The sequence below is a fragment of the Quercus lobata genome, chromosome 3, assembly GCF_001633185.2.
Source record: "Quercus lobata isolate SW786 chromosome 3, ValleyOak3.0 Primary Assembly, whole genome shotgun sequence".
NCBI classification, from domain to species: domain Eukaryota; kingdom Viridiplantae; phylum Streptophyta; class Magnoliopsida; order Fagales; family Fagaceae; genus Quercus; species Quercus lobata.
Window position 1 is genome coordinate 13,033,078 of NC_044906.1, and position 22,318 is coordinate 13,055,395.

The window sequence follows — 22,318 nt, forward strand, 5'->3', positions numbered from 1 at the left end:
AAATGTGGCAACAAATACCAGCCAACATTAGTTGAAACTTGAAAGAGTGATCTTCAAAGCAAATTTTATATGACAGTTATATGTGATGTTCATCTCGTATGATATCCTATGCATATTGTGCGGGGATAAAAATAAAATAAAAATTGATAGAACCACAATAAGGACTTATACTTAAAACTGTGTTTATTCGATTGGATTAATACTATTTTAATTTAAAATATACTCTTGATAAGAAAAGGGAACACCTTTGTTCATACTGGGTCAACTGATGGGGTTGATCAAAGAGAGTCTGAAGGTGTTAAGTTAGTAAATTAAATTTGTTTTAAAGCAAAATTCCAAAGTAACAATGAGCTATTTTTGTGTATCCCTTCACTATAGGAGGAGTGGTGATGAAGCATTTATAAGACAAGGGAAGAGTCAATTTGGTGGGAGGACTTGGATAGGGTCTAGTTTCTAGTAATACTGGACCCATCTGGATTATGACACAACCTTACCCTTGGTAGGAAATTTTCCCTAAAATTTTATGGTAGCTTATCCTCTCAGGTTGATTAAGGGGATGTACACCAACATCACTTAAGGCTTTGTCTCAAACTCCACTAAAAAATTCCAAGGTAACAATGAGCCATATTTTTGTGTATTCCTTCACTGTAGTAGGGGTGGTGATGAAGCATTTCTAGGACAAGGGAAAAGTAAGTTTGGTGGAAGGACTTGAATGGGTCTGAGGCTTAGTAGCATTGGACCCATCTAGATGATGACACGACCTTATCCTTGGCGGTAAATTAAAATTCTCTCTAAAACTTTATGGTAGACGGGTAACTTATCTGCTTTAGGTTAATCAAGGGAATATATACCAATGTCAGATGAGGCTTTATCTTAAACTCTGTTAAAAAATTATGATAACTTTTAGTGGAAGTTGGTATAATTGTAATAAGATATCAATTAATCATGAAAAAAACAAAGATTAGCCATTATTATAAAAAATATCCCTTCTCAAGAAAATAAAAATAAATAAAATATCCACAGACTGTCTCTCCTACACCCGACACCATAGGCCATAATTTGCAACCGTCCACTGTTTTGTTTTCTTGGTGGGTGTCTGTATTCACAATTTCTAGTACCTTAAACAGAAGTACACACCTTCAAGAAAAACCCAGAAGAAGTCAAAGGGTGTCAATGTCTTTTTGTTCTTTCTCAATTCCCTTGGCGGAATCTTCAGTTTCCACATCCTTCTCTCTCTGCTCCCGAACTCCTCTCAAAGTCCCTCCTTGTAACTTCCCGGTGAGTTTTCCAATCAGCTACACACAAACACATGTGGATATTATATGTATGTATGTATGTATGGTTTTACAAATATAGAGTAAAATGGGGTTTTTGGTTTCTGGGAAAACTGTGGGAAAGTGAAAGAAAGTTAAGATTTTGGATTTTGGGTCTTTTTTAGTAATTGAAAAATGGAAAAGAAAGTGAATTTATTACAAGTCTTGTTGAAGCTATTAGCTTAAGTGAGCTGAGGTGAGAGTTCAATTGTGAGAAACCCAATTGGAGAAAATAGAAGTTTTGTTACTTTGGATTTTGGCTCTTTTGGTGAGAGAAAAATTATAAAGAAAATGAGGTTGTAACATGTCTTGTTGGAGCTATTAGCTTTAGATGAGCTGAGGTGAGAGTTCAATTGTGAGAAAATAGAAGTTTTGTTACTTTGGATTTTGGCTCTTTTAATGAGAGAAAAACGTTAAAGAAAATGAGGTTGTTACATGCCTTGTTGAAGCTATTAGCTTAGATGAGCTGAGGTGAGAGTTCAATTGTGAGAAACCCAATTGGAGAAAATAGAATGAAATGGTCTAAGTTTTGTTATTTTAGATTTTGGCTCTTTTAGTGAGAAAAATGTTAAAGAAAATGAGGTTGTAACATGTCTTATTGAAGCTATTAGCTTAGATGGGCTGTGGTAAGAGTTCAATTGTGAGAAAACCCAAATGGAGGAAAAAGGATGAAATGGTCCAAGTTTTGTTATTTTGGATTCTGGGTCTTTTTGTAGGAGAAAAATGGAAAAAAGAAGGCGAGCTTATTACTTGTCTTGTTGAACCGATTAGCTTAGGTGAGCTGAGGTGAGAATTCAATTTTATAAGAAATCCAAAAGTCAACAAAAGAATGTAATGGTCCACTTTTTGTTATTAAATGATGTCTCTTCATAAGAGGAAAATGGAACAAAAAGTGATTGTTAGTTCTCTGGTTGAAGCTATTAGCTTAGTTGCGCTCAAATGAGCTAATGTGAGTGTTCAATCATGAGAAACCAAAGAAGAGAAAGAAGATTGAAATGGTCCAGATTTTGTTAATTTGGATGTTGGGTCTTTTAGTAAGAGAGATATGGAAAAGAAAGTGAACTTATTACTTGTCTCGTTGAAGGTATTAGCTTAGGTAAGCTGAAGCGAGAGTTCAATTATGAAAAAACGTAGAAGGATAAAATATAATGAAATGCTCAAAATTTTGTTTTCTTTCCTTATTTTAGCAACCAAACTATTTTTCCATTCATAGTCGAGGTTTATTGAATTTTAAAGCAGTAAAATTTAGTGCATTTTTTTTTTCTTTATATTTTTATATAAGTAAATAAGAATAAAGCTTGGTGCATATAAGTAAATAAGAGTAAAATTTAGTGCATATTTTTATATTTTTATATTTTTACATCCTTGTCTATCAGATTAAGCTTTTAGAGTAATTGGTAATTTAGTTAGCTATTCAATGGGAAATTAGAAGTTTTGATTTGAATTGAACCATAAGTATATTGTCTATGTTGAATCTCCTAGGGCCAAAATTCTGCTGTCCAATGTATTAAATTCAAAACCATTTCAGCCTAGTTAATTTTAAAAGCTATAAGAAGATTGGGAAAATACAATTGGAGAGGCAATCTTGGAACTTGTTAATGTTTTCCAATTCTGAGATGGAATTCAACTTTGCAAATAAAAGAAATCAGAAAGGGTTTTTTCAATTTTTTTTAACCGAGAGAGAGAGAGAGAGAGATCATTTTGTGAATCAATCAGCTCCACTCCTTTTTGTATATTTTGGTTCTGTTCCACCTTTTGATATTACAAATGGTTATAGGATTATTTCACAGAAATGTTTGATTGAACATAACTTATCGTTTATCTTGTCGATAGCATTGACAACCCATGTTAGGCATTTCCCCCCTCCCCCAACACCACCCCCCCCCCCCCCCACCCCCCAAAAAAAAAAAAAAAATGTAAAGAAGAGTAAATTTTTTGTTTTGTTTGTGTTGAATGTAGGGTGCATTAAACAACATTCATTCCTTAACAGGTGGTCGCCTTGTGTGCTATGGTGGAGGTGCCAATTTCTGCCGAAGATTTTATGGCCTAAGACTATGGATAATTGAGAGCCTAAACCTTTGGCAGAGGAATAGAAAATGTGGACCAGCACATGAGTTTAAGAGTATAAGAAGTCAAGAGAAAGATCATTTAGCAAATCATTTGGAAACAACTTCATCATGTGAAGGACAAGTTATAAACTTGCACAATGGTTAGCCATAGCTTTATATTACTAAGTACGCTTGTTATCATTACTTTTTCTATGTCAGTAGAGATTAATGTCGTATGTGATTTATTTGTTATGTTCAAATTGAGAATTATCTCAGTCCAAAACCCTTTTTTTTGGGGCATCTCAATAAAAAACTTAACATAGGTGACACTGGCAGATTCTATTGAAACAACTTCAACTCAACCACCTGAAGAAAGTTCTGCCCAAAATTATGGACCAGATGTTTCCACGGAAGTTGTCACTTCTATTGAATCTAAAGCTTTCCAGCGAACACATTCCTCCAGTTCTTCCATTGAGGATAGTAAAGCACCATCACTCTGCATTGCTGTCATAGGAGCCACTGGTGAGCTTGCTAGGGGAAAGGTTTTTCCAGCATTATTTGCTCTGTATTACAGTGGCTTTCTTCCTGAGGTAGAACAAATTATACATCATTGTTCAGTTGGAGTTCTTTCTTTCTAAATTTAATCAATCATAATCTCAGTTCTGCTTTTCCATGGCTTCAGAATGTAGGTATTTTTGGTTACTCAAGAAAGGATTTGACCGATGAAGAGCTGAGATCCATTATAGCTTCTACTTTAACTTGCCGGGTTGATCATCAGTATGATTTTCATATCACCTAAGAAATTTCATGCTTCTACCATCCATTTTTGCTTTTTATTTTTTATGATTTCTTCATTTCTTGATGTGGTGCCTTTGGTGGGAGAGAAATAACTAGCATTTTGAGGACTCAGAAAAAACAGTTTCAGACCTTAAACTCCTTTTCTTTTAGACTCTTTTGGACAGGGTTGCAGTGTTAGGTTTTTTATTTTTTTATTTTTTTTTTATTTATTTTTTTGTTGTGGTTTAATGGACTTTTGCACACGTTATGCACTTGATTGTTTTTTGTCCCTGATGTATACTTCCTGTATACTCAGGTGACATGTCTTTTCTTAATTTTAATATATTTCTTAGGACAAAGTTTAGTTACAAAATTAGTTGTAGCCTAAAACTATAACCTTACTCAATATCTTTTTATTGGAGGTGAATTTTGACAAATCCACCATTGGATTACATTTTCTTCTTATATTCTCCATGCTTGCAAAATTTTTAGAAAATTAAAATTCAATAGCTATGTCATCAATAAATTGTTTAAATTGCAAGTTTTTGTAGTTTAAAATTATGTATAAAATATAAGTTTATAGATCATATAGTAAATTATATCCGATTGACACAAAATTTGACATTTGTATTAAGAGCGTAAAAAATATGAAATTCAACGGCTAGATTTTTAAAATATGTATTAATGTTTATTTAATTGATTAAGGTTGCTAAACTTTGTCCTATTTCTTATTACTTATCAAAAAAATATTCTTGATCTTATACTATTTTTAAAATTTTCATATGGAATGCAAACACAATTCTGTAAGCTGCTTGATAGCTTATTGCTTGTGAAACAGCTAACAACTTGGATTGAATCCCTTAAACATGACTCTGAGGTCTTTGCATGCAAATTCTATTAGGAAGGGAGGGTGGGAGAAGCCAATCTTATGGACTATGTGAACTAACAATGTACTAATTATTGACTGAGGTTTATGCTCATTTTCAAAATGGGATTTATATACTGGAACATTCAATTGATAAGCAAGAAGTACATGAACTGATTTTCATTTGTAATCAAGGGAATGCATTTCATAGTACCCATTGTTAGAAGGATTTCTGATTCTCAAATACAGTAAAGGCAATGCATTTATCCAAAACTTGATGTCACATTTTTGTCTTATATAGGTATCTATATAATTGCATTAAAAATATCATCTGTGAGTTATCCTGTGGTTGGTCAAGTTTCAACAATATTCAAAGTTTGCATTAATCATCAAGATTAAAAATAATTTGCAGATCAAACTGTGGGGATAAAATGGATGCTTTTCTCAGTAGAACATATTACCTTAATGGAGGTCACGACAATAAACATGGGATGTCAAAGCTCAACGCCAGGATGGAGCAGATTGAGGTAAAGTTGAAGAACACATGCACTTGCGCTAATGTATTAAGGAACACCTTTGTGCTTAATAACACATAAACTTGCGCTAATGTGTTAAGGAACACTTTTGTGCTTAATATTTCAATTTTCCAATATACATATTAGATAATTCTGTACTAACTTACTATCTCAGGGAAAATCTGAAGCTAACAGGATATTTTACCTTTCTGTGCCACAAGAAGCACTTCTAGATGTTGCATCCTGTCTTGCCAGTAATGCACAAACCCAAAAGGGGTGGAATCGTATAATCATTGAGAAACCTTTCGGCTTTGATGCATTGACTTCTCATCAGCTGACAAAGTCTCTTCTTTCTAAGTTTCAGGAGAAGCAACTATACAGGTGTCTATGCACAGCTTTTATTATTTTTTTAACATACACATATGTGCACAAAAACACATTTATTTAATTTATTCTGATCCATCACTTTACAAGTTGACACAATCTTATTTCAGGATTGATCATCTTCTAGGAAGAAACCTTATTGAAAACCTTACAGTTTTGAGGTTTGCTAATCTAGTTTTTCAGCCATTGTGGAGCCGTACTTATATACGCAATGTGCAGGTACCTTTTTATAATAACATCAACATGTTCCTAATGCAATATACTGAATATTCACTGAATTGTGAAATAACTTATTGCAGGTCATTTTATCAGAAGACTTGGCCGTGCCCACAGGAAGGTAATCATAAAGGCTGTCTCTAGGGTATAACCAATAAGATATCATTTTATATTCTTCTTGACCATTTATGCAGGTATTTTGATGGTTATGGCATCATCCGTGATATAGTACACAGTCATATACTCCAGACAATAGCTTTGCTTGCCATGGAACCTCCTATAAGTCTTGATGGTGAAGATATTCGGAATGAAAAGGTACGCATGCATGTTATAGAGCATTTCAATGCATCTAGTTATATTGGTGAAAAGCTTCTTTTCAGGTCAAGGTTCTGAGATCAATTCGCAAATTGGAACCAAGCGATATAATTCTTGGCCAGTATAAAGCAAGTACTGGAGACAAGGTTGATGTATATTTAAACAGTCTGACCCCTACATATTTTGCTTCTGCATTATTCATAGACAATGCTCGGTGGGATGGTGTGCCTTTTTTGATCAAAGCTGGCTTGGGACTCATCAAACACCGGTAAGATGTATTGTAGCAATTCTATTGTATGCCAACATCACCTATATTGGTCAAATTTTTAGAGTCTGCTGCCTGATTGCACCAATTTCTAGATTCTTCTTAATGACAGAAAGTTGTATTTGGGTAGAGTTGTTTTTTAGGAATTGACAGTGCCTTTGTTTTTACTCCCTTTAATGTACTAAGTCTAGTGATTGTTATTTTGTCCTCAAAGTTTGATGTAAAATGGAATCATCTGAAATTTAATTTCATTGGGAGTAGAAATTTGATAGAAAGTTGTAGAGAAATTATGTTTTGTTATATTATTCTGCTGACTCGGCAGATTTTGGAAATGTTAAATATTTAATGATATTTCAACTTAAGTTGGAACAGGATAAATTGACAAATTATTATTATTATTTTGTGATTCATTTTTTCTTTTTCTTTTATCTGGGTCATTTGTAAATACCAAGATGAAGCTTTTTGTGAACTCCCAAATTCTATGTTTAGAAACTGATCTAAGGCTATTTATATGAATGCATGTATGCCCGAATTTCCTTACAAGTATATCGATAATTACTGGTCTATGAAGAAGAAAATTATAATTACTCTCTATGAGCTACTAGTGTAGAATTGGTTTAAACTAGATTAGCTTAACAGTATATATTCTTACCAAGATTAGCTGTACATTGCAGAGTGGAGATTCGTATACAGTTTCATCGTGTTCCTGGAAACCTTTATCGTGAACGTGTTGGGCATAATATTGACCTTGCCACTAATGAGCTGATTCTGCGTGATGCGCCTGATGAAGCCATTCTAGTCAGAGTTAACAATAAGATTCCAGGATTGGGGTTACAGTTGGACTCTCCAGAACTGAATTTGCTCTATAAGGACAAGTAAGCACTTGACTTTTACTTAAATTTGTTGCAATACAACTGATTATATCACAACACTGTCAATCTGCTTATTGTTTAATAAATGTACTTGTGTTTCTGTAGGTATAAAGTGGAGGTTCCTGATTCATACGAGCATCTTCTTCTTGATGTCATTGATGGTGACAGTCATCTATTCATGAGAAGCGATGAGCTTGCAGCTGCGTGGAATATTCTAACTCCAGTTCTGCATGAAATTGACAGGAAAAACGTAGCACCAGAACTGTATGAATTGGGGGGTAGAGGTCCAACTGGAGCATACTATCTTTGGGCTAAACATGGGGTTCCATGGGGGGAAGATTAGCAAGGCTTTCTGTGGTAAGTTCTTGTTGCATTATACACAACCAACTACACATAATATGTGATACATATGTTAATCATTTCACTATCTGGACTGCAAAATTTGTTGTGTCAATGTGTTTGGTATTAGAGCGGCTGATATGAAGGGCATCGGGTTGAATTTGTCGGTTTGATTGTTATTACCTCAGTTCTGCATGGTTTTTTGATGCCTCATAGTCTTGGAAGTGTCTTCTGAGCTGAATTATTTCACAATGAAATTTGACAAATCATTATCGATTCTCTGCAGTTAAATTTTCACACACAAAATCTTCTTCCATAGATATTTTACCAGGGCAATAATGTTTGTCAGTGGGCATTTGTTTTTAAAATTGCACCATGTGCTTTTATTTTCATGATTTGATAACTAATGAGTTTGTACAGCTTTACTTTTGAGCAAAATCCAACAAGTTCAGGAAAGTTGATTCATTCATGGCCCCATCATCCATGATGCATCCATACTTAATAATGGGATATATATTCTCAGATCTGTCAAAGTGATGGGAAATGGGGTTCCTGAATATTTTAATCATTTTTAAAATGGGCCCTACCCTAGAATTGCGGGTTGGACATTTTATTTTTATTGGGAAAATCTGGATGATTGAGAAAAATGTTTTTGGCTGGATATGCTTTATTTTGAAAGATGGAAAATTAGACCTACAACTTGGCTAAACTGTTTTGGAATTGAAGTGAAAATCAGGTTTACCATTGACTTGGTTGACTCACCCTTGACTTACTAATTACTAGTGTGTTTGACACTAAAAACAAGTTTTTGGTTTCTTAAGCTTATTTAGTGGGGTTAAATACTAGAAAAACTTTTTGCCCTCTTTTTTTTCTAACAGTACTTTCAACAAATAAGCAATCGGTAAAGTGCTTTCAAACGTACTCACCAATTTGCTCTTTACTAGTTGGTGGCTTCTAATAATTTTTTATCATACTAATCTTCTTTCAAATCCGGTGATTCCTAATCAACAAACAGTGATGTAATGCATGTAAGATTTTAATATATATATATATATATATATTCATAATCATGGCCAATATGGGCCTTGTAAGGTGTGAGATTTTAAAAGGCTTATTTACCTTATCTTGTTTACTTGAGCCCAAGAGATAGTATTGGCTCATTATTATTATTATATTTTTTGAGAAGTTGATTCATTATAAATTCTATATTCTTGGAATAGAATAAATTTGCATCAGTTCAAATCAACTAATCAAGAGGTCGGCCATTAGAAAGAACAAGGAGAAAAAGAAAAAGAAAAGTTGGGATCTTTGAATGAATCTATACCCTACCAGTCAGTACTGAGTACAATTAGATAGTAGTTGGAACTTGGAATAGCACATTTCACATGCACACCACATTTCAAAAACAGTTTCTTTTCTTACTTTTGTGGGAGTATAAGAAGAAGAAAAGGAGTGGCTGAAGCCCTCCCAAAGAAAAAAAAAAAAAAAAACAAAGAAAAGAAAGAAAATCTCTGCACATCCCACTTCAATAATTTTGAATAAAAATGTTCCCCATCGTACTAAAGGATCACACTAGAGAAAATTCGGAAAAGATTTAAGTGGCAAAATTCTTTGACTATTAATAGTCACATGATCAATCTAGATGACTTAATGAATTGTGCGATAATTAATGTATTATGATAGTTTGTCAAAAACAACTTTGTAGAGTTTGTTTGGAATTTGTTTATTTTGTTGAAATTGAAATTTTTTTTGTTAAAAGTACTGTAAATAAAGGTAAATGTTAGTTGAAATAGTATAGTAAGACCTATTAATAGTACCAAAAAATACAGTAAAACTTATGAATAGTAGCAAAAATAAGCTAAATAATAAAATAAGTTGACAAAAAAATAAGTTAGCCAAACATACACGTAATAAGGAGCATTACCTAATTTTTCTCATCAAATATTAGAATTGACTTGGAACTAGTGTTCACGTTAGAACATTGACACATAGCGATCTTAACAGATCCAATGTTAATGTGTAATGGATCCAAACCAAATCGTCTAATGACATAATCTCATAAAAAAATGACTTGTCAATAGCATATTGGCCCAACAAGTGGATCCATCATTTATTTCACAAAAAATAAGTTAAATAATAAAATAAGTTAACAAAAAATAATCTAGTTAAATATACACGTAATAAGAAGCATTATCTAATTTTTCTTATAAGATATTAGAATCGGGCTTGGAACCAAAACTCACGTTAGAACGTTGACACATAGCGGCCTTAATAGATCTAGTGTTAATGTGTAATGGACCCAAACCAGGCCGTCCAAAGAAATATAGCCTCATAAAAAAAAATATGACTTGTCAATAGCATACTGGTCCGACAAGTGGACCCATCATCATGACAATAATTATTACACCAATGAATCAAGTCTTTACCAGCAGGTTCATCAAAAAAAGTCTTTAGCAAGATGGCCACTAGTAATACGTCAGGAATACGAGCGTCACATAAAGTAGGTACGAAGCATTATGTCATATTCATAAAAGAAAAAAAAAAAAAAAGCATTATGTCATGGGCATACGCAAGCAATTATTCATTTTTGGGTCAGCCAAAATAAGCTAATTTACTAATATGCCACATTTTGTTATTTATATTATTAGATATCTTCCAAGCAGGCTATAAAATAAGATCAAATGGACATTATTGTCAATTGCAAAATTTCTATTAATGACTTTTATTATACAATAATGTGGTGGTGAATGGTAATACTATATAGTAGGGTCAACCAAACACGGTTTTGATTCAGCAAAATAGAAAAAAACCAAACGCGGTTTAAGTTTTAATTCAGAAAAGGTCAGAGAACCCAATACAACCTTCATTATTTATTATGGTTCATTCATCCAGGCAACAAGGCAAGAGAGAACAAATACTATTCTATCGCATTTGCACCACTCTCTCTCTCTCTTTCTCTCTCTAATCAAGCACTAAGCAATAGGAAAAGACTGTAATCTGTAGTCTCTTTTCTTTTTATTTTTAAATTCTCAAAAAGGTCTATATCACTCTATCACTTTGATATTTTAGTTGATAAAAGAACCAAGCATTTAGAGAGCAAAAATATCTATTGCACTCCATTTCTTCTTCTTCTTTCTTCCTTTGCATCTCTCACTCTTTATTCAAGCTGTAAGCAACATGAAAAGATTGTAGTCTCTTTTCTTTCTCCTTCACCTTCTTCCTTTTTTTTTTTTTTGGTTCTCAAAAGGGTCTCTCTGTCTTTGATACATTAGTTCATCAAAGAACTAAGCAGTAGAGAGCAAAAAAAATCTATTATACACACCATTTCTTATTATTCTTTTGTTCTCAATAGGCTCTCTCTCTCTCTCTCTGATATTTTAGCTCATTAAAGTCTATGCATTAGAGAGCAAGAATATCTATTATATGCTCCATTTGTTGTTGTTATCAAACATATAGACACACTACAAAATATGGAAGGAGAAAGAAAGAAGAGGAAGATGGAGGAGGAAGGAGAAGAAGAAAATGAAGAGGAGAAGATGGAAAAGTTCTTTGCTTTGATTAGAAGCACACGTGAAGTACGAGATCTTTTGATGAGGACTGGTGCTAACTCAACTGAGAAAGAAGATAAGAAAGTTGAGAAAGATAAAGAAATCTTGGTCTGGAATCCTATGTTCCAACCAGAAGATTTCATAGAGGAGGATGAGGATAATGATAAGTCTAAGAATACTCCTGGTGCAAAAACCCAAGCAGGTCCTTCTAATAAAGAAGAAAAAGATGAGGAAGAGGATGAAGAAGGAAGAGGTGGTGGTGGTTTAGACCTAAATCTTTCTTTGTAGGAGAGTTATGGGCAAGTGCAGTGGATATCGTGCATGTTGAAGCGAAGTGGTCCTCCTATATATGATTTTATGCATATTTACTTAATGGGTTGACCATAGTTTTGTATTGCTTTGAGAATGCCCCACTATGCTATGTAAAAAAAAATTGTAGTACACATCATTTTGCATGTGCAAATGTGAATTTGTCTCTAACATTTACCTCATGTTTGGCTCTCATCAGTCATCAGTCATCAGTCGTATATAATGTATAGATCATAATGCCATGTGTAGGAATCCATAACTTTCAAAGGAGAAAATTGGTCCCCCCCCCACACCGAAAATTAGAATTGAAAATGAGGAAAAGAACAAAAGTTGTTCTACTCGACTAAAGAAAAAGAGGGGAGAGTGAAAGAGAGATGTTAACTTTTTATCAAAATTCTGTCTTTGTACTTTGTCATGGTCTGGCTGCTAAGATGGCATAGTTGCACTCTTTTCACCAAATGGAAGATTTTGATTAGTAAGGGGGACATTGGGGCAAGAAAGTCTAACAGAGAGAGGTATAGTTAGTACCTTATAGCTTTAGCTGGCGCAAATTGGACTTGCCCCAAACTTGGTGCACTCAAACTCTAGCTTGCTTTTATAAACAGGCCTAATTTGTTCAAGGGCTAATATCTATCAGGCCTTTGTTTGCTAATATCATGCAAATATTTGAGTTTGATTTCAGCAAATTTTCTTGTGTAAAGGAAAAATTGAGCAGTGCTTGTGTTAGCAGTTTTGTGTTGTATCAGCACCACATTTTGAAAGTTTTTAGCTTTCTATCAAGTCTTTGACGTGAAACTTCGGGGATAAATATCTTCCCAAAGTATAGTCATTAGTGGCAGTCAATTGATCTGGTGTGAAGTGTCTATGTCTTTGGGTTTGCATCTTCGTGAGCTTGTCCAAACCTATTTGGAATCTGCTATTGGAGAGGAAAAAAGGAAGGCTGCTAGGATGGAAAAATTTGTATCTTTCAAAAGGAGAGACCAGTTACTTTAGTCAAAAATATTCTTTACAATCTAGATATCTACTTTACGACTATTTTTCCAACGGTTGTAAATGTTCCCAAAGCTCAAAAGGATTAAGATTTTTTTTTTTTGGTGTGAGAGGAAATGAAGGAAAGTACCATAAGTTGCAAGATAATTTGAACCTCCATTCAATATAGTGGATTGGGTTATGATGTTTGATAGTTGATACTTTTAAGAAAGTCTTGTTAGAAAAATGGGTATGGAAATATGGATGTTTGATAGTTGATACTTTTAAGAAAGTTTTGTTAGGAAAATGGTATGGAGAGGAATCTTCTATGGAGAAGGGTATTAGGGAGTAAATATGAAAAGGGATGAAGTGAGTGATGTTCAGTTATAGTGTGGGGAATCTATGAAGTGAGCCTTTGGAAGCATGTTAGGAGTGGTTGTAGAATTTATCTAAATACATCAGATTTAAAGTTGGAGATATAACTCCCAATTCATTTTTGGGATGATTTATGGTGTGGAGAGTTGCCTTTAAACACCCTTTTTCTTGATTTATTTTGCACCACAATTTGTAGGAGAACAAGTGCAGATTATATACAAAGTATTAATGGTGCTAATTATTGGTGTCTTATGCCATCAAGGATTTTTCACGATTGTTAGATAGAGTTGATTGACAACTTCTTTGATTTATTATGTGTTGTCCGGATTTCTACAATGGAGACAGAATATGAAGTGAGCTTTGTCAAAAGGTTAGACATGTGATGTACATTCATATTATTGGGTTTCGAGAAGAGGTTTTCAGGTTGAGTTTCTATGGCATTCTATTTGAAGGGTGAAAGTTCCAGCAAACTTGACTTTCTTTGTTTGAACAATGGGTTACAATAAAATTTTAACACTTATGAATCTGAAAAAATTGGAGGAAGATTATAATTTATTGGTGTTGGTGTGTATGTGTAAAAACAATAGTGAATCACTTGACCATCTTGTTCTTCATTATGAGGTGGCTAGGGAGTTTAGGTTGACGGTTTTCCCTTTGATTGGGATTTTTGGATTATGCCGGAGTAGGTGAAGTGGCATGATTTGGAACTTCATCACACTTTGTCTCATGTAGTGCACTTGGAGGGAGAGAGATGCTTGTATTTTTTGAAGTTTTTTGTTTTGTTTTTTTTTTTTTTCCTTTAATTTTTGTTATCTTAGATAATAAGCATATGTTTTGCTCTTTTTTTCTTATTTTTTTTCCCTCCTTGCATATCTCTTGTATAATTTCCATGTACTAGGGCCATGCCCTTCTATTTTTAAAGAAATTTATCACTTAGAGAGAGGGGGAAAAAACCTACACTTAACAGAGGTGGTAACTATTAAAATGAAAGGTTTGATATTTGATGCAATGCCATGACATCAGAAAACCACCATAATATGCATTTGAAAATGAGCATATTAGTTGGTTCACATCAAAACAACTCCACTGTACCATATTTGAAGACATCCAACCAATAAAGGTCCTAGCAGATTCTTTTAGAAATCCTATCTTGAGTGCACAAATATATGCAATCAATGATACCGTTCAGCAATTTAAGCAAAAGAAGAAAAGAAGGGTACCATTCAGCATCATAGCATAAGCTGGAGTGCTGGACCACCATTGAAGTCATAATGGTTAGGTAACAAGCATTGACTAGGAACAGGAAAGGGGACAGGAAAAGAGGATGGTCACCTCTGAGGTAGAAGACGTAAAGCAAGATGATGAAGAAAAGATCAAGTTCTTGCAAAAATAAGAAGGTTATGAGAAGCTCATAATTAAACAATGAAAAATTTTCATGAATCAGAGACTAGTAATACTACAATTAAGAAAAGGCAGTATAAGGAATAAGAACTTAGACCCCAATGTAACCTAGAAATGCCAAATTAAATCTAATATGATTGCAAGGTAAGTATTAATCATATTATGTAATAACATGTGAGTAACATGATGAACAACTTCCTGAAATTTGAAGTGTAGGCGTAATGAAAAACTATTAATCAGAATGGGAATTCATATTTATGTAATAACATGGAATTTTAGATTCAAATTGGTAGGTGTACTGAAGTAAACAACTGTCTTTTATGTAAATTATTTCATCAACATTGTCAAGAAGATTAAAGATGTAAGCAGGTTATCTAGGTTGCAGTTTAATCTTGGATTTGACTAGAAGCCAGATGATTTTCTGTCACTGCTAACATGTAATGGTATCCTACGTATCCCTTGAAATTATTAAAAATGTGTTTAACAAGTTCCTTCCTTGAAGAAAGTATGTTTTACAAAAATGCAAAGAAGCATCACGGACTTCTACTTCCGTGTCAATTATGTTAAACATGTTAAATGGTGTTTACAACTTTGCATGTGAAATCCATCTTTTGACACAGAAGCCTGCAAGTAGAAATCTCAAAAGCTAAGGTTGACAAGAACCAGTACAAGAATCAAATTAAAAGCCGTTTCACAAGTTTATGGTGAAAGATGTTTGACAAAAATGCACAATGGCAGACTCACACTTATTTTCCTGTCAACAGTGTAAAACATGTCAAGTGGCATTTATGCCCTTAGCACACTATGCAAACATGAATCAACATTGCCTAGAAGCCAACATGTGAGGAATTTAAACAGGCAAAACTCAGGTACAATTCATTAGGTGTTGTATCTTAGGTTTCCCAATCAAATTCAAATACATGGCTGCATTGACCAATTAAGTATACACAATATATCTTTTCAAAAATAATTAAATTCATTGCGGGCATGTATTTGAATTAATTAGGGAACATAATGTAAAACACCTAAAGATTATACAGAAGAAGCACCAGTATGGATGCGGGTATGGGTACGATACGAATACGATATGGAATATGGTGATACGAAAATTCTTGAAAAGCTAGAATATGATAGATGGGTATTAATTAAATATAAAATATATTTTTATCCATATTTTAAAAATATTATTAAGCATATATCAATTTTATACCAATAATGGATAATAAAGTGAATCCATGGCTTTTAAATGATGTTTAGAATACAAACTAAGATCCAAAAGGGTAAATAAAAGATAGCTTAACATTGAAACCAATACATAAAAAATATAAATAAAAATATTCACAAGTTTGGGTTATCTTTCACTATTGGGAGGTTGGGGTATGACCATATCATGGGTGTATCTCATACATATTGACAATTTTTTAAAATTAATTAACAAAAAATGGGGATATGCATGTAGGAGTATCTCAGAGGTATTCGGTATGGATACGTATCGGATATGGGTACGTGAGCAAAACTAAAGTATTGTGCTTCCTATTTATACTTAAGTTTTACCCTTTACCAACTTAGTAGTATTCTTAAGTCTAAAAATAAAATTTTCAATATATTTAAAATTTGACTCAATGTTGAGTTCAGTCCAAATTCAACCAAATAATTTTGATCAGGCTGTGAAAAGTGATAAGAACAACAAATTCAACAAAGTCTTCTAGAAATCGAGTAATCAAAAACTGTCTTATTCATATAATATCTGGGAATTAAAGGAAGTATAGAATTTGATTGATGAAGTGTCTCACCATCCTCTCTTGTAATTTTTTGTAATAACTTGTTTAGAAAATATAAGATTATTCTTTCCTGTGCATGGATCACATATCTAGTTTGTAGTGTTTGACATAACATTTGCACGAGCAAAATTTCTGTCTTTTATTTTAGTATCTATTTTTCATTAAAAGTATTTCTTTCGTCCTTTGTGTATTAATGTGAAATTATTTTGATATTTTGAGAAGATCCATCCCATTATGCAGGATGCACTTAAGGCTTATGCCATCAGGCATGATATAACCATTCACCATCTTTCAGCCAGAGGGCAAAAACCATTTTATTTTTTAAGTAATACAATGTTTTTGAAGTGAGGAGATATATCATTTGCACAGTATGTGTACACAACACTCAATTGAATACAGCACCAATCATATGTTTTAGTGGTTTAACTTTCCTTGCAATAACAGCCTAACACATATTTGACCGAGTTATAAATCTTAAATATTAAATATGTAGGCTATTTCTCTTGGAAAAACTTAACAATCCATATAGGAGTGGGCACACTTAGACATACACACAAATGACACAAGAGCACAAACTTGGAAGTTGGTGGCTAGAGTGAAAGAGAGGTTTAACCGACACACATAAAACAAGTAACTCAGGAAAATTAGGAATTTATAGTCACTTTATACCAAACATCTCTTACCATAACGGACAACAGAAAGATACTCTTTGTATTCTTGCAAGCACAACAACATCCTTTCTTATAAGTTAACAAGAAAAGGATTTCAATATCCCCCCCTTTTTTTTTTGATAAGAAAGATGTATATTTAGTGACATATTAACTAAGTTACTAAAATGGGAGAAATATAAGTTGAAACAAGCAAATGCAAAATCCATACTGGAAAGATCACCTCTTTTTGTATGATCTTCAACTCAACAGTGCCCTGTATTGCAATCACTTTTCCTTTTTTCTTAGGTCAAGTCTTACTACCTGGGACCAACTCACTTTGTAATAATGTCATGAATTTGGGTACAAATCAAGGTAGCTCCTGTAAAAATGACACAATTAAACATAAAAAAAGAAAAAAAAGAAAAAAAAAAGAAATCAGAATAAAATGTCATTCTTCAAAAATTAATGTACCTAAAGCTGACGATGATATTCTTCCTAGCAAAACTTGTCCTGAGGAATTTGCTTGGCATGATGCAGCGTGTGAGATGGAGGATCTACCCCCAAAAGTGATTTGTGATGGCTTCTCCACATGGTCATACTTCAGAAACCAGTTGGAAAAGTTTTTCTCTTGGACCCATCATGACTTCATGAGTAGGTGTTTAGAATCTTGTTTTACAACAAAGAAGTGCTTTTTTAGATTGTAGAGTCTGCAAGTTAGCAATTGGAGGCCATTACTATGGACATTGTAGAAAAATGTCACGTGAAAAAGTCAGACTGATCAACCACAGGTCCCACCTAGGTCATCAATTACTCCATCTTAAAGATCAATATCTCGACCATCTAAATGCTTCTCGACCATCTAAATGCTTTTTCCTTCATTAGTCTCACTAGAGGATAAGCCATTATAAACAGAACTCCATGGTTGATTTGCTGAGCACATTTCAGCTAAAATTCACAATTTATTATTTCCATCGTTCCAAAAATAATAATAAAAAACAATCTTAGTTTGCAATTGTCCAGTAACGTCAAGACTTTGCTTGAATATCTAATATAAGACTCAGGGAAGGTAAGTATGCATGACTGATGTCTCTAAATCAGTCAGTCCTTGGATCTAGTAAGAAACATTATATGCACAATCACCAATAGTCTTTGCAAGAACACAATCCATCCTTAAAATGATGAAATCTATTAGCATCCCTCAAAATGATATCCCTCCCTGTCACTTTTGCTATTAATTTGATTGCAGAATGACAGTCCCCACAAACCCGAAGATTCTTCATCACCCGAATGGGCACCCCTTCTGGCAACTTTAGTAGTCCATATGCTACAGCGAGTTTCTCACTATGATACCCCAACATATGCACCTTCTCTTCTTCATCCACATCATGCAGCACAAAGCTACCATCAGGGCAGTACCCAGCTTCTCTTAACAATCCACTTATTCTCTCCAACATTTTCATGATCAATTCCTGCTCAGGGTGGCCCATGCTATCTCCCCCTGTAAACATATGTACTTTCTTTTCCACCTCAATCCAGCTACAGCCAGGTGACTTGCTCACACTTCTTCTTCTCATTTTTTTCCTCAAGACTGCAACATCACCCCATTTACCTTTGGATGCATAAATATTTGATAGCAAAGTGTAATGCCCAGAATTTTTGGGCTCAAGCTGTACAAGTTTCTTTGCTGCAACTTCAGCCAAATCCAGCTTCATGTGGGTTCTACATGCACCTAATAAAGCACCCCAAACAACAGCATCTGCCTCCACTGGCATAATCTCAATCAAATTCATTGCCTCATTTACCTGTCCTGCCCGTCCAAGTAGATCAACCATGCAAGCATAGTGTTCAGTTCTTTGCTCCACTTGATATTTGGAGTTCATTGACTCAAAAATTTCAAACCCTTCTTTAACCTTCCCAGTGTAGCTGCATGCTGAAAGAACTCCAATAAAGGTGACATCGTCGGGCAAAATGTTCAAAGAACACATCTCATAGAAAACCTGCAAAGCTTCCTCACCTAAACCATGTTGAGCATACCCTGTAATAATAGAATTCCACATAACAATATCCTTTGGAGCAAACCTGTCAAACACCAACTTTGCCTTCACAAGGTTGCCACATTTAACATACATTGTGATCAATACTGAGGCAACATACACATCAAGATCATACTGGGATCTCACCAACTGGCCATGAACCTGTTTACCATGATCAAGACTTGCCAGGCTGGCACAAAGACCGAGAGCACTGATCAAAGAAGGGAAGTTAGGCCTAACTCCTTCTCTTTGCATTACAGCAAACAAATTAAGTGCTTCCAATTCAAATCCATTCTGCTCATAAACCTTTATCATTGCACTCCACGTCCCATCATCTTTCTCTCTCATTTGGTCAAACACCCACCTTGCTTTAGCTACCTCCCCATTCTGACCAAGTCCAAGGATCATCGCATTGCAAGCAACAATTGACTTCACTGGCATTGCATCAAAAAGCTCCAAAGCCTCTTCTATCCGCTCACATTGAGTGTACCCCATCAGCATCGCTGTCCATGACACCTCATTTTTCTCTGGCATCACTTCAAAAAGCTTTCTAGCAACATCAACCCGCTGGTTATGCACATACCCAGAAATCATAGTAGTCCAAGTAATCACATTCCTTCGTGGCATCTCATCAAAAATCTCACGAGCTTTAGCCAACCGTCCTTCTTGACAAAACCCTCCAATCATACTAGTCCTTGCCACGACATCCTTCTCAGGCATCATATCAAAAATCCGACAAGCCTCATCAATACGACCCTCTTGTATTAGACCACCCAACATCACCGTCCACGACACAACATTCTTTTCAGGCATTTGCCAAAAGAGTGATTCAGCCTCCGAAACCATACCCTCTTTCACATATCCCCTAACCATCGCAGTCCATGAAACAACATTTCTTTCAGGCATCAAATCGAATACCTTTCTAGCTTCACTAACCATCCCATTCTTTATATACCCAGATATCAACCCATTCCAAGAAACAACACACCTCTCTGGCATTCTATCAAACAAAATCTTAGCTTCTCGGGGCTGATAATTTTGGAAATACCCAGCAATAATTGAGTTCCAAGCAACAATGCTTTTATCAGGCATTTTATCAAACACCTTTCGGGCATTCTCGATATGGCCGATACGGGCATACCTTGCAATCTGAGAAAGGGAGGAAATTCCAACACTTGTACAATATATCCTATATGGGTTTAACCTAAAATGCATTGTTTAACTAGAATCTGAATTAACCCAGATGAAAAAGACACTAAATTTCAAAACTTTTATTGGAAATTTTGCAGTTTCTTTAGATACCCAGATATCAAATATGGCTAAAAATTGTAAAACAGTGATAAAGTTAGGATTTTGACTCAGAATTTTGAAGATTGAGACTGGTTTTTTTTTTTCAACTATGCAAGAGCGCGGGAAACCCTTTGGGGCCAAGTGAGGGTGACCTAACCTAATTTATACTAACTTTATGAAACTAATAAGTATAAAGAACCGTCGTCGTTTTGGCAACCATTTATGTTTGTAAAAGCTAGTAGTGACAGTGTAATGTTTTTATGGCAACGAATTTATAATAAATAAAAAAGGTTCCTTACCAAAAGAACTTTTCAAGCTTATATCAGTTTTTTCTTTATAAGCTTCAATTTCATATAATTAAAAGCCTATATTAGTTAGTTGGGGTGAAACTTATTTCCAGTGTTTTTTTAAAGTGGACACAATACGATTCTAACACATGTTTAAAATTGGACACGTGTCTGAATTGTGTCGTGTATGGTGCAAAAACGCATTGGATACAAACTGGTATCCATTAGTTGGTATATATTGCTATAATAAATCTTAAAAAACAATTGTGTTACAATTGTGTTAAGTTGTTTATTTGACCTTTTTCTTTTTTTGCATGATTTTTTTAAGATCTACAAAGTGATAAAGATATAAGAAAAGTGTAGGTTAATGTATCAAATTTTACTCTCTTTTTTTTTTCCTATTAGTTTTTATCTTCTACATGGATTCCCTTCCAATAATGCGACTATGTTAAGGCTAATGCAAATGCACTAGTATGAAGCAAGGATGATAGGTATTTAAATAGAATAGTGGTAAAGTATTGAAATTGACGTAGTTGTTTGTGAATAGTAGATTAACTAAAATAATAAAAGAGGAATTTTTTAGACCAAATCTTTATATTACTAAAAGCTGAAGCATAGCATTTAATGTTGCTATGCTCACGTTGAGCCACATCAACAGCCATGTCATTTCTATCATTTTTTCTAAATTTTTCCTACAATTTTAAAATAGTTTTTATCAATTTTAAAATACTGATAAATATAAAATATTTTCCAGCCCTATCTCCACCATAAAGCCCACTTTTTATACATTTAATCTATATATTCCTAAAAACTGAAGCGTAGCATTTAATGTTGCTACGCTCACGTTGAGCCACATCAAAAGCCATGTCATTGCCATCATTTTTTCTAAATTTTTCCTACAATTTTAAAATATTTTTTATCAATTTTAAAATACTGAATATAAAATATTTTCCAGTCCTATCTCCACCATAAAGCCCACTTTTTATACATTTAATCTATATATTACTAAAAGCTGAAGCGTAGCATTTAATATTGCTACGCTTACATTGAGCCACATCAACAACCTTGTCATTTCCATCATTTTTTCTAAAATTTTCCCACTATTTTAAAATATTTTTTATCAATTTTAAAATACTGATAAATATAAAATATTTTCCAACCCTATCTTCACCATAAAGCCCACTTTTTATAAATTTAATTCCACCATAAAGCCCAAACCCAAAGCCTTTTCAATTGAAACCTTTTAAAACCCTCTGTTTTCCCGGTTTCAACTTTTTGTTTTCCTGCACGGTTTCAATTTCCTCTCCCCATGTTTTAGTTCTTTCCCCTTCCCCACTTTGTTCTACAGTTTCACATTTAATTCATGCTAGCCTCTCTCCCTTCTAATGGTGGCCTCTCTGTCTTCCTTCCTTCCTATCTTCCTCTCCTCACACTACTATATAAATACTGACAGAGGCTGGATGATTCGGTTGACGTATCTCTAAGTCCCAGTTTTTTTTATGGTCCATTCTTTTGCTTGATGTTTCCCCCCCCCCCCCCCTCTTTTTACTGCCTTTTTCGTGTTGTGGTGTGGATGATTGTTTACTGCCTCTTTCATAGGATGTTGAATTTTTGATTGCTAGGTTTTTCTAATTGGAGTTTTATCTCTTTGGGTCTGTTCATTTTGAGTTTTTTATTGCTGGGTTTTTTTAATTCTATGTGATTCCAATGACTTAGTATGACTTTGATTTCTTAGCATAGTGCTGTGGTGTTTGCTTCCACTGTTT

The 22,318-nt window shown here is 34.1% G+C and overlaps 3 protein-coding genes across 3 annotated transcripts; 2 read left to right on the forward strand and 1 right to left on the reverse strand.

Moving 5' to 3' along the window:
- The first annotated feature begins 1,059 nt into the window (after positions 1-1,059).
- LOC115981889 (inactive glucose-6-phosphate 1-dehydrogenase 4, chloroplastic-like) lies at positions 1,060-8,275 on the forward strand. Its single transcript, XM_031104316.1, has 12 exons — positions 1,060-1,278; positions 3,273-3,522; positions 3,698-3,951; positions 4,044-4,138; positions 5,416-5,530; positions 5,694-5,899; positions 6,013-6,121; positions 6,202-6,239; positions 6,313-6,433; positions 6,499-6,701; positions 7,373-7,573; positions 7,676-8,275. Exons 1-12 carry the CDS (start codon positions 1,174-1,176, stop codon positions 7,911-7,913), a joined length of 1,935 nt encoding a protein of 644 aa, XP_030960176.1. The 5' UTR covers positions 1,060-1,173; the 3' UTR covers positions 7,914-8,275.
- Positions 8,276-10,822: 2,547 nt separating this feature from the next.
- On the forward strand, positions 10,823-11,860 carry LOC115982348 (cilia- and flagella-associated protein 251-like). Its single transcript, XM_031104922.1, has one exon. It carries the CDS (start codon positions 11,380-11,382, stop codon positions 11,743-11,745), a length of 366 nt encoding a protein of 121 aa, XP_030960782.1. The 5' UTR covers positions 10,823-11,379; the 3' UTR covers positions 11,746-11,860.
- Positions 11,861-16,963: 5,103 nt separating this feature from the next.
- LOC115979385 (pentatricopeptide repeat-containing protein At1g56690, mitochondrial-like) lies at positions 16,964-20,427 on the reverse strand. The gene is made up of 2 exons (XM_031101413.1): positions 17,414-20,427; positions 16,964-17,321 (listed from the first exon to the last, which is right to left on the reverse strand). Exon 1 carries the CDS (start codon positions 20,188-20,190, stop codon positions 18,079-18,081), a length of 2,112 nt encoding a protein of 703 aa, XP_030957273.1. The 5' UTR covers positions 20,191-20,427; the 3' UTR covers positions 16,964-17,321; positions 17,414-18,078.
- Positions 20,428-22,318: the final 1,891 nt, after the last annotated feature.